The following is a 12,385-nucleotide window of genomic DNA, read 5'->3' as shown; positions in this document are numbered from 1 at the left end:
GATTTCCTGAAACAGCATTCTGTTACCCAAATCTGGAGGAGGGAAGGTAGATTGTACCATCAATCCAGGGGTGGGATTCTGCCAAACAGCTTGGCAGAAGGACAATACTTCAAATGACCTATGATAAGGGCCGCCTAGAGAGGGACTGAAGATGGGTAGGAGGCTGGTAAAACTGGTAGTGGGCAGAAGAAACTGAGGGAGCCAGGACAGGAATGATCAGAAAGGGGAACACAGACTTGAATATTTCAGAGATGGGGCATCCCAGGGTTATTTCCCTAGTAGTAGGTATGGAAGTGGAATGAAGGTGAAAGTCCCTATGGTTAATAAAATCAAAGACCTTGAAGAAGGCACAATGCATATGATCACTAAAGTTACCCAGAATAACAGCAGGATTTATAGTAAATCAGTTCTCAAATTTAAGCATGCCTTAGAATCACCTGGAGGCTTGTTAAAAGATAAGACTGCTGGGCCCCATTCCCAGAATTTGTTTAGTAAATCTGAGGTGAGGCCCAAGAATTTGCTTTTTTAATAAGTTCCCAGGTGTTGCTGATTGCTGTTGGTCTGGAATTACACTTTGAGAACCACTGTGGTAGAGAAAAGATATAGGCTAGGTGCATTAATAAATGAGGGCTGGGAGATTTGGAGGCTAATAAATAAGATATAGCAGGTGATATAGTTATAAGGTGATGCTGCATTAGGTTCAATGAAGCAAGGATTTTGAAACAAAGGTAGAAGAATGATTTAGAAATGGTTTGTTACCTCTCCCACTACTACCTAATCCAAGTCTCCATCATCGACTACCTGAATTCCTCCAACAACCTCCTACCTTGTCCCCTTGCTTCCTTAGAGCCTATTCTCCACACAGCAGGCTGAATGCTCATTTCAGAATGTTAGTAAGATCATGCCATCTCTTTTCCTAAAACCTTACAGCTGCTTTTATCTTCTTACTCAGAACCAAATCTAAGAGCCTCACATAATCCAGCCCCTTTGATTTCTCTGACCTCCTCTCCTACCCATCCCCCAGCCTTCATTGCTTATAATCCTGCCCTCCCACTCCAGTCTAAACCTGTTTCTGCCTCTGCCTAGAATGCTCTTCTCCAGAGAGCCACAGGGTGCACTCCTGCACTTCCTTCTGGTCTCTCTTCAAATGTTTCCTCATCAAAGAGACCAACCTATCTAAACTAGCACCCGTTACTCTGTCCTCTTTTTCAGCTTATCACCTACCTGACAAATTAAAATTTTAAGTGCTTTCTGCTTGTCTTCCCTACCAGAATGTAAACCCCATCAGTGCTATATTTCCAGTCCCTAGAACAGTGCTTAGTCCATACTATTTACTCAATAAATGTGGATAAAGTATTCTCAAGAATATGTAGGAATGTGAGGCCAAGAGCAATTTGTTAGGCAGAACTCTAAGATCGCCTCCAAGATTCCCACCCCAGGGTACGCATGTCCTGTATTATCTCCTCTCCTTCAGTATGGTGGGCTGATCTAATCAGGTGAGACATTTTAAAAGAGTCTATAGAGATCAGAGACAGAAGTCAGAGAGGTTTGAAGGATCTAGAGCAGATGCTTTCCTACATGCCTTAAAAAAGTAAACTACCAAGGTGTGGAGAAGGCCCATGTGGTAGGGAATTGCAGGTGGCCTCTAGGAGCTGAGAGTGACCCTCTGGCAATAGCCAGCAAGAAAATGGGGACTTCAGTCCTACACACATAAGGAACTAAATCCTACCAACAACCAGTGGGCATAAATGAGGAACCTACACTTCAGATGCGATTGTGACCCTGGCCAGCTTTCAGTCCTCTGAGACTGAGTGGAGAACTCAGCTAACCTGGACCCAGACTCCTGATCCACAGAAACTGTGATATAATAAATATGTGTTATCTTAAGCCACTATATTTATGATAATTCATTATGAAGCAATAGGGAACCATGAAACAGCCTTAAGAATTCAGAAACAACTCTGGTATAACGTTGCCTGGGTTCACACACAAGTTGAGGTCCCAAGAAGGACTGCCTGGTGAAGCAAATTAGAAGTAGAAGAACTACAGGCCAGTGTAAAACCAGGCCCCGGGCAGGTGGTGGCTTCACATGTTAAGCCATATGTCACATTAAACTAGAGGGAGACCAGAATTGTGAAGGTCCATGAGGAAGAGAATGAAGCTATTTAGCCTAGATGAAAAATATCCTCAGGGCAAAATGAGAAGTGTCTTCAAATATTACAAGAAGCTGATTTGCAATGAGGAGGGAGGGAAACTATAAGGAGAGAGACTAATTGCTGTGTAGCTTCAGATGCCAGAACTTGAACCAGAGGATAGAAAGTATTTATAGGAAGGAAGTTTTCAGTTCAGTTTAAGAAACAACGTTCTAACAGTCAAGAAAAAAATAGTCTCTGCTTTTAAGGAGCTTACAGATAAGTGGAGGAAACTGACACATAAACAAATGATGGTTTCCAGTATAACGGCTATAGAAGCATGTATATGTAAGGAAAAGACATAGCCCAGGGCTGGAAAATATTAATTTTATCTGTAGAGGTGAGAAAAGGTTTCCTGGACATGTGACTAAACTAGCTTTTGAAAAATGAGTAAGAACTCACCAGTTAGCTAAGTGGTAGACATTCTAGGCAGAGGGAGCTACATATGCAACATCATGGAAAGTGAAAAGATATAGAGTCCAGGAAATAAAATGTGGGGACCGAGGCAGCAGAAGATGGGGTTGTTGGGTAAGGCAGAAGCCAAAATTTATAGGTGTTAAGATAAAGTGAACAAAAGGGGGTGAGGGGTGACATAATTCAATGTGTTTTAGAAAGATTGCTCTCTGATCCTGGTGTAAGAGATGAACTGAGAGAAACTGGAGATGGTGAGATTAGTTAGGAATTCTTGCAGATAAGCAGACAAAAGATGATGTAGGTTGGAACCAGGTGAGGTAGTGGAGATGTTACCATCCCCTACTTGTGCTTTCAAGATTCAAAAAAAATCTTGCACTGACAAACAAACAAAATAGGTCCAGAGGCATGGAGGCATGGAACAGACTCCAGGGCTGGGAGATTAACCAAAGAACATATATATATATGCATAACCAATGGACACAGACAACAGTGTGATGAAGGTCTGGGGTGGGGCAAGGGCTGGGTAAGGGGGCAAATTGGGGGACATCTGTAATACTGTCAACAATAAAATAAAATAATTTTTTAAAAAGCAAATAAAGAAATATTCATCCATGAAGAAGAAAAGAGAACATAGGAAAATCACTTGCTACATTTTATATTATGGTACATTGTGTAGTCTTCTGTCAGTATTTATTATCAGTCATTTAGTTTATGATAGAGAATAACTTTTGATTACTGATGCTTGTAGAATTATTCTGTCTTGGACTGTTTGAAGATCTGTATTTTTATTACAAAGTATAATAAAAATAAAGTGAAAAATCAAAATAGTAATAAATTCTTGCTACCAAACATCTATACCACCCATATATGCATTTTTTAAAACACAAATTTCCTTATTTAAGAAAAGAATTCCTTATTTGTATTTGCTTATGATATAAAAACTAAGTAAATAGTTATCTACTGGGGAGGGGAGAGGTGATAGCAGAATCCAGGCAGATTATGAACAAGGATAGAGAGACTTTTCACTGTGTACCTTTTTTAAAAATCCTCACCTGAGGATATGTATTTTTTATTGACTTTAGAGAGAGAAGAGAGAGAAAGAGCAACAGAGAGAAACATTGATTAGTTGCCTCTTATACATACCCTGACTCGGGACTGAATCCGAAACCTAGGAATGTACCCTGACTGGGAATTGAACCCATCACCTCTTGGTATATGAGACAATGTTCCAACCAACTGAGCCACTTGGCCAGGGTACTGGGTACCTTTCTACACTTTCTGGCTTCTAAGTTGTGTGAATATACTACCTATTCAAAAACTTAAAAATAAAACAAAACATTTCCATCCATCTAGGTAGACTTACCTGTGTGTGTTTCCACATTCTTTAGCACAGGGTTCTGTTTGCCTCGGGGAGGATCCTGTCTCCTCATAGCACTTTTCTCTGGGTCAACCCGTCTGGAAGACTTGTTGACAACTGCCAAGTTCCCATTGTTACAGGCAGATTTTGCTGGTCGTTCATTAAGATTATCCTTTAGAATGGGGGTGATATTGTTTCTGGTTCCTGCACTTGCATGTCGTAGGCCCTCCTGTTTTGGTGGATTCCTGCCTGGACGTGGCCTCGCCCCCTCCACTTCCCAGGGAGGTCTTTTCTGTGAGTGTCTTCTCTGTTCGTTGCGTTTGGCCCCAGACCCATCCAGTACTCCTTTTCTGAAGGATGTATCTGAAGAGTCAGGGTGGATAACCCCTACGGGTTTGGTATTTTCAGGTCCAGCATCCTCGGGTTTGGGAGTCATTCTGTTACCCCACTCACATTTGAGTTTCCCCTTGACTTTTGGTCCTCTGCCATAACTGTATACAAATTGGGATGCTTTTTTGGGTTTTGCTCCCCTGGGATCTGCACCAATAATTTCCTTCTCACTTTCAGCAGGGCTGTGCTCTCTAGGCTTTGTCCCACTGTCTGATCTGGCCACACTTTCTGAGCCAGATGCATCTGAGGTCTGGTCAGTTAGACTTTGTATTCTCTTGACTCTGATATGCTGCTTTTCACTCCTCAATTTCTGTCCAGGTTGATTCTGAAGGCTCTTGAGTGATTTATTAGAAGCAGAGGACTGAAACGTCTGTTGACTCTTAGGTTTGCTTCCTGAAGGATGGTAACTGTGCTGATGAACAGCAGAGATGTCATCATAAGGGACTTGCCTGGAAAGGTGACACGGAGGTGGTGAACTGTAATTTCTTCTACCAATTCTATTAGAATCTAGTCTCCTTTGACCCCCACAATGTAGACCAGAATTTTTTCTCTCCTGAGGAACAAACTCAGAAGCATCCGTATTGAATTTAAAAGTACCTAGGACATAAAAAACAGACATGCCAGTAAAGAAATTACTTGCTCAACCATGAAGCCCACAAGATTATAAGCCGTATCTAAAAGTTATTTTCCTAAGGACTTTGTGTAAAACAGGCTCTTAGTAAGACCTGTTTCCTATGAAGGTGATGTGGAAGACTGATCATTGCATGTACAGTAGCCTCACCAATAGCCACCGCTGAGAGATGCTAAGTAAAACTGCTCACCTGCGTCATCAGGCATTATTTATACAACCATTTATTTCATCAAAAATTTTTTTATTTTTTTATTTTATTTCATCAAAAAATTTAAGGTCAGCAAATAGTTCAGAGTTGAGACATCAGTCAGTAGGTTCCATGTGGTCTTTCACAACTCTAATGTAGCATTGTGTAATATCAAGTAAATGGGCTTAGGAATCAGCCAAAATCAGTTTAAAGTCTGACGCTCCAACTTATGCTATGAACTTCAGTCTATCACTTGATTGCTTTTAGCCTAGCATCCTCATCCATGACAAAAGATAATGCTATTTTAAAGGGTTACTATGAAATTTAAATATGATTTCATATAGATAGTACTTAGCATAGTGAGTACATTAGTTCCCATCTCTTCCCCCCAGGAATATATTTTAGGTTTTCCACACATAACCTCTATAATATAGTCCAGAATCCCAGGGTTTCAAAAATTGAACACATGACCCTTCAACCCACTCAGTTATTCCCCAAGATGCTTCTTTGTGTAGTCAACTCAGTCCATGAAGCGCAAAGACAAAATGATTTGCCTCGCCCGGCCAGGCGTGGCTCAGCGGTTGAGTGTCGACCTAGGATCCAGGCGACTGGGGTTCAATTCCTGGTCAGGGTACATGCCTGGGTTGCGGGCTCGATCAATGACTCTCTCATCATTGATGTTTCTATCTCTCTCTCTCCCTCCCTTCCCTCTCCTTTCCTCTCTCTGAAATCAATAAAGATATATTAAAAAAAAAAAAAATGATTTGCCTGAGGATGCAAAACTAGTTAGTAGCAAAGTCAGAACTATATGAAGCATACAGAATATACTATGAATTTATAGGGCCTAAGAGACATGGATTTAAGCCCCTGCCTATTACTTATTGTGTCTTTATGCAAGTTACTTAACCCCAGTTTTCTTATATATAATGGAGATAGTAATAATTCCTACATCAAAGAGTTGCTATGAAAAGTAAAGCAAGTTAGAAACGTGTATAAGGTGGTTAAAATGGTGCTTTATTTTTGCTGTTAGGATTACAGACTATCCAAAACACACAGAGCCAACCACAGATGGGTGCAGTTCAGAGCACGGGGGTTTCAGGTTTATTAATAAGCCTGTTAGGTACTTTATTAGATACTTAACATGTGCCAGGTACTGTTTTAAGCACTTTGCAATGTTGGCTCATTTAATCCTCACATTCCTGATAAGAAAACTTGCCCAAGGCCACAAGGGATTTCTAAAGCAAATTCAGAATTCCATCCCACGCTATGTGGTTCTAGAGACCCATGCTCTTACACTATCACCACGCTACACTGTCAGAGGTTGGGCAGCTGGTACCATAGAAACATACACTAAAGAAGTGAACGAGATCATAAAGGTCATAGGGTAACCTCTCGCTCAATCCAGGATTAGTTTTGAAAGCTTTCACATAGGCAGAATCCTAGGGATAGGGTGGAGGGCCTTACAAATTCAGAAAGTGGCAGAGAGGGTATTCTGGAAACCTAACAGATAAGTTAAAGGTGGGAATGGATAGACTAGACCTAGTGGGTACTGTGTAGTCTTTTCCTGCTTGAAGAAGCAAGGTTGGAGAGAGGGGCAGAAAAAGGGTCAGTAAATATCCTGGTAAAGGATGGGAAGAGGGTGTTTCATGTTAAGCAGTAAAGACTTGATTCAACTAGAGATTCTAGACAGGGCAGTACCTATTAATATACAGCATATGTTCCACTAGATATGATGTAGTAGGCAAAGCCCTCAGAGAGAGCCTTAAGAGACATGAGGAAGGGGGAAAGGGCACATGAATCAGGAAACTGGACCTGAGACACAAAGGTCTGAAATACCCTTTCCCCCCAACTACTTAAAATATTTGGAAGTTACTCAGTAAATGGGATGTCTCATACCAAGGCATTACTATAGTACAAGTGGTACCCTAGATCCAAGATTACATGGCAGCCTGGTAGGTGTCCAACAGGTGGGTGGAACAGAGTAAACTAGATTATAAAGTCCAGAGACAAAGCTGGCATTGGAGTCTGCCATGGGCAGAAAGATAGCCCCAGGGACTGGGCTGCTATTTGAGGACAGAGGCAGGCAAAAGAACCAAACCTTGAGTGGGGATGGAGGTGTGGGTTAGAGATCATGCTGGAATAGAAACTAAGGCAAAAGCAAGCTCAGGAACATGAGAGGGAGTGGGGAGATCTTTGGAGTATTGGACTTTGTCTCAGTAGATGGGGAAGAAGAGGTTGTAACCTGGGGAACAACACTGTTGGCCAAAACTATGACTCACAACGAGTCCCATCCAATTCTTCTTCAAATATTGAAAGATAAAGAACTGGGTCAGAAGTGAACCTGAGGATGAGAATTTAAATGGATCCACTTTAGAGGAGATGGAAAAAGAATGGGTGGGAGAATAACAAAACACCACCCTAAAAACGTTCCCACCCACCAAGATGACTTAATACCTAAATCAGGACTGGGGTACACCAGTGCAATGTTTTCCAACTTTTTACCAAGATCCACAGTAATAAATACATTTTATCTGCCACCCAGTACACAAACACATATATACTCTTCTTAGTACCCTAAAAGCTAGTAGGAAGCAGAACTAAGACCCAAATCAATGACTATAAATCTCATGCGGCAAACTGCTGCCCTGTTTTTCAGAAAGAGTGGGTCCTGAAACCAAATCAATGTGGTGAGCTGCGACAAGTAATTTTTCAGAAGAAACAGAAAGTACAGTGTATTAAGACAGTAAGGAAAACCATTGCTTCCTGTAAACTTTTGGTTCGCTTTTATATTTATGTATGTGTGCACTGAGGTCTCAAAGTTAAATGTGCCTTTTCGGTCGCTGTCCAAAAGTTTGCAAAACAAAGATCTATGGTACACTCTGAAGTAAACGGAAATGGATGTTACATTAACAGCCAAATGAGGCTGCTTCCATACACAGAGGCAACTCCGGAAGAGGAAGTGAGCTAATACTTATGGAGCAGGTACAGCACAGGGCGGGAGCCTTCACAGGAATTAACCTAATTACCCCCAACTGAAAGATGAAGAAAATGACAGTCACACTGGGAGTTCGTGGAAGGCTGGGATTGGAAACCACGGGTATTCGGCTCGCGCCCGCACCGCTGCACCAGGAAGCACGAATACACCTTAAGCACTGAGTGCAAAGCCACTACGCGTCGAGAGCCTGCCAGTCACCGACGCCCGCTAGTCGGAGATCAGTGCAGCCGCTGCCCCCGGAGATACCGGACACCCACATCAACTCGCTGGGCGCTACAACAAACTCACTCCCCTCAGAAACCCAGCTGCCCGGCTTCACGACCTGGTCGACGATGGTCGAGGTCTCCGTAAGCACGAAGCGCGTGCTCGGCCCTTCGGAGCCACTATCCCCAACCCTAGTACGCGCCACTCTCGCGATATGAATGGCCGAAGCCCTAGAACTCGTCACTGACCAAACTTCCGCAAGAGAGAGAGACCCACGCTCCCACACGGATCAGAACAGTACCTGGAACAGGAGGCGCCTCCGCCATCCCTTGCGTGCCGCAACACCTAAAGCCAGCCCTGCAGTTCAGCTAGCGCTGTCACCCGGTCACGTGCCCTGGACTTCCGGCGGCGGGAGAACGTTGGCGACAGCGCGCCAGATAGACGGCCACGGAGTTTGCGCGGCCTAACCTAACTGTGCGGTGCGTCCGTGACGTCAGAAAGTTGCGCCGGACACCGGGCGGAAGGAGGGAACAAGTTGCTATAGTTTTCCGGGAAGGCGGGCGCGGGGCGGCTCGCGGGCACCTGCGTAATCATTGTTTTCGTTCTTAAGGTTCACTGTGCTCACTTGCTACTATGTCCTTTTGCCCTGCCACCCAACCAGTTTTGCTTGGTGTTCTGGAGTCAGCTCGGACATCGCCTTAGAGTAATTCAGGGACGGGGTTAAAAAAACACACAAAACTAGTCAAAAGACAATCTTGGGAAAAACTATCTGCAAAACAAAGGGTAATATACAAAAAGCTCTTACAAATAAGTTAGAAAACAATAAACCACAAGTTCGAAACGGTAAAGAACTTGAACGGGTAGACGACTACAAATATAGAGGGATACAACATGAGGGGTAAAGTTTGGAAGCAGTGATTATTTTTAAAGCATAAAATATAAAAGTTTAAATGAATGTGTGGAGCGTGGTTGTTGCATTACTAAAACACATTTAAGTGTGAAGCAATACTCTGTCTCAGGCATTGCTTTGTGTTGGAGGTAAATGGTGAAAAAAGACAAACATGGCTCCTGCCCTCATGAAGTGCATTATCTAGTAGGGGAGATAAAAATTAAGTAATGTTTGTTTGTAAAATAATTACAAATAAGTAATGTTTGTTTGTAAAATAATTACAAATTAGCCTGGCCGGGGTGCTCCTATGATTTAGATCCCAGTTCCATTCCTAGTCAGGGCATATTCCTGGGTTGTGGGCTCGATCCCCAGTAAGGGGTGTGCAGAAGGCAGCTGATCAAATGACTCTCTCATCATTGATGTTTCTCTCTCCCTCTCTTCTCTCTGAAATCAGACATATTTATTTATTAATCCTCACCTGAGGATATTTTTTCTATTGCTTTTCAGAGAGAGTGGAAGGGAGAAAGAGACATTGATGTGAGACACATTGATTGGTTGCCTCCTGCATGTACCCTGACAGGAGCCAGATATTGAGCCTGCAACCATGATACCTGCCCTTGGCTGGAATCGAACCTGGGACCTTTCCGTCCGAGGGCTGACACTCTAGCCACTGAGCCAAACCGGCTAGGGCAATAAAGACATATTTAAAAAATAATTACAAATTATGTTGGTGTTATGAAAGAAATTAGCAGGGTAACAGTGTTAGAGACTTAGTAGGATCTGCTTCAGAAAAAATGTAGCTAGCCCTGGCTGGGTAGCTCAGTTGGTTAGAGCGTCATCCTCATATGCCAAGGTTGCAGGTTCAATCTCTGGTCAGGGCACATACAAGAATCAACCAAAGAATGCATAAATAAGTGAAAAAACAAAAATCGACCTTTCTCTCCCTCTCTCTCCCTCCCTAAAACCAATCAGTAAGAACATGTGGCCAGGCTTCTTTCAGAACAAAAGATGAGAAGGAGCAAGCTACGTGAAGATTCAAAGGGAATAGCATATGCAAAGCCTATGAGGAAGGAAAGAGCTTGAAGTCTTCAAGGTACTGAAATGTTTGCTGGAGAACAGCGAACAAGGAAAGTGGCACAGTATGAAACTGTGGAGAGGTAGGTAAGGAGATCATGCAGACCACCTGCAGGCTGTGCTGATGGATTTTATTCCAAGAGCAACAGGAAGTTATTGAAAGGTTCGAAGCAAAGAAGCGGTATCTGATTTACACTTACATTTATCTTGTTCCTAGGGGAAGAGTGAATTGTGGGGGAGCAAGAATAAAAGTGGTCAGACCAGTTACGTTTTGTATTATGCTAATGCAGAATATGATGGTGGCCTTGACTAGAGTGACAGTAAATGTGAAGATTTGAGGTATATTTGAGATATAACCATTATACAGCTTCCAAACTTTTCCCAACAGCAGGTATGATGTGCTCTCATTGTTATTTCGTTCCTGATTACTGAGATTTCTTAATAACCTTTTGTTTCCTCTTTTCAAATTGGTATTCATATCCATTGCCCATTTTCCTATTGGGCTTACTCTACTTTTCTTGCTGATGGTTTCTTATGTATTATAGATATCAGTTCCTTGTCAGTTTTAGACATTTCAGTTTTCATCTTCCATTAAGTCTATTTTTTGTTTTTTTTGTTAAATTGGTTGTGTGTTTTTTAAAAATATCTTTATTGATTTCAGAGAGAGGGAGAGAAAGAGAGACAGAAACATCAATGATGAGAGAGTCATTGATTGGCTGCCTCCTGCACATCTCCAACTGGGGACTGAGCCTGAAACCTGGGCATGTGCTCTGACCGGGAATCGAACAATGATCTAGATCCTAGTCCGAGGCTCAACTGCCGAGCCACGTCTGGCCAGGCAATTTTGTCCTTTTTTGAACATAAATACTTAATTTTTGACAGATCAGTTCATCAAACAAAATTTGTCATCTTTAGAAATTACTGCATGTATCAGTCTGGGTCTATTTAGGTGAGAGGAACCACACAGTAATTTGAACAGGGGAGGTTTTATTTATTTAAAGACTTATTAACTATAAGGGGATTGGAGTAATAAGGATTGGCTAATAAGAATCAAAAGAGAACTCTAAAAGAATACAGGATTAGTAATATAAGGAATAGCCATTACCTCTAGGGTTGATTGAGATAAAGTGTCCAATGAAGATCACCCCAGAGTTGAGGTGCAGACTTTGTTAGAGAGGATGTGCCTGTGGCTCACTAGATGGCAGGGAAGTCACTGCCACTGTGGTGCTGCACTGGCAGAAGCTGCCAGAAACCTATCTTGTAGGGTGCTGGGGAAAGCCATTTACAAAGAGGTGTCTCACAAGAGGCACTCTACTACAAACCACCTGAGGGGGTTACTAGTTGTTTCTGACTGCTAGCCGCCATATACTGAAAAAGCCAGCTGCTGAAGAAGTCTATGCATTGCAGGAGCCAGACACTGGAGAAGCTGCCCAGAGCACAGAAGCCTGCCTAACCAGAACGCTAGAAAAAGGAAACAAAATTCCTTTTTTGCTGCAATATCTCTCTGGTGCCCTCTACTGACAAAGCTTAATACCTGACAGCTGGCAAAGGAAAAATATTTAAAGGGCACAAATCCACTTCACCAAGCAGGCAAAAAAGGTAAATTTGGAACTGAAAGGCAATAATTTATTACTGGCACACTACAGAACCTACTCATTATTTTCAAAACTTGTAAATAAATGGAAGTAACCCAGCATTTATCCTGCCTTTCCTTTTGTTATACAAATAGCCGAGGTAGGAGAAAACCTTAGGGTGTTGTTTGTGGATTCCAAATAACTTGGGGGACTGGATGTGAAAAGATGGGTTTATCAGGACTTACGTGCACACTGGTGGTGGCTGACCAGTGAAGTTTTCCACCAAGTCCCATCCAGCATATGGCCAGCTGATGCAGGGGTAGGGGGGATTGAGTGCAAGCTGGGTAGGAGTGGGGGGGATTGAGTGCAAGCTGTATGAGATCAAAACACTAGCTGTTTACAATCCAGGCTCACATCTAGAAGCAGTTTCTCTTTGGCCTTTCTTAGACTAATGAGCTGGCCAGGCTCCCAAAGTTTC

The 12,385-nt window shown here is 42.5% G+C and overlaps 1 protein-coding gene across 3 annotated transcripts in view; it reads right to left on the bottom strand.

The window, feature by feature from the left end:
* Positions 1 to 8,745, bottom strand: part of NFX1 (nuclear transcription factor, X-box binding 1) — a 57,996-nt gene extending 49,251 nt beyond the window's left edge. For all 3 annotated transcript variants that reach the window (XM_016222940.2, XM_016222939.2, XM_016222942.2), the window contains exons 1-2: positions 8,672 to 8,745; positions 3,970 to 4,950 (exon numbers count right to left, since the gene is read on the bottom strand). In XM_016222940.2, the coding sequence (XP_016078426.2) occupies positions 3,970 to 4,950; positions 8,672 to 8,696 (1,006 nt within the window). In that variant the 5' untranslated portion in view covers positions 8,697 to 8,745. The remainder of the gene's footprint in view (positions 1 to 3,969; positions 4,951 to 8,671) is intronic.
* Between the last annotated feature and the right edge of the window lie 3,640 nt (positions 8,746 to 12,385).

This window comes from Miniopterus natalensis, chromosome 12 (genome assembly GCF_054644295.1).
Source record: "Miniopterus natalensis isolate mMinNat1 chromosome 12, mMinNat1.hap1, whole genome shotgun sequence".
NCBI classification, from domain to species: domain Eukaryota; kingdom Metazoa; phylum Chordata; class Mammalia; order Chiroptera; family Miniopteridae; genus Miniopterus; species Miniopterus natalensis.
This window is presented reverse-complemented; position numbering and strand designations above follow the sequence as displayed.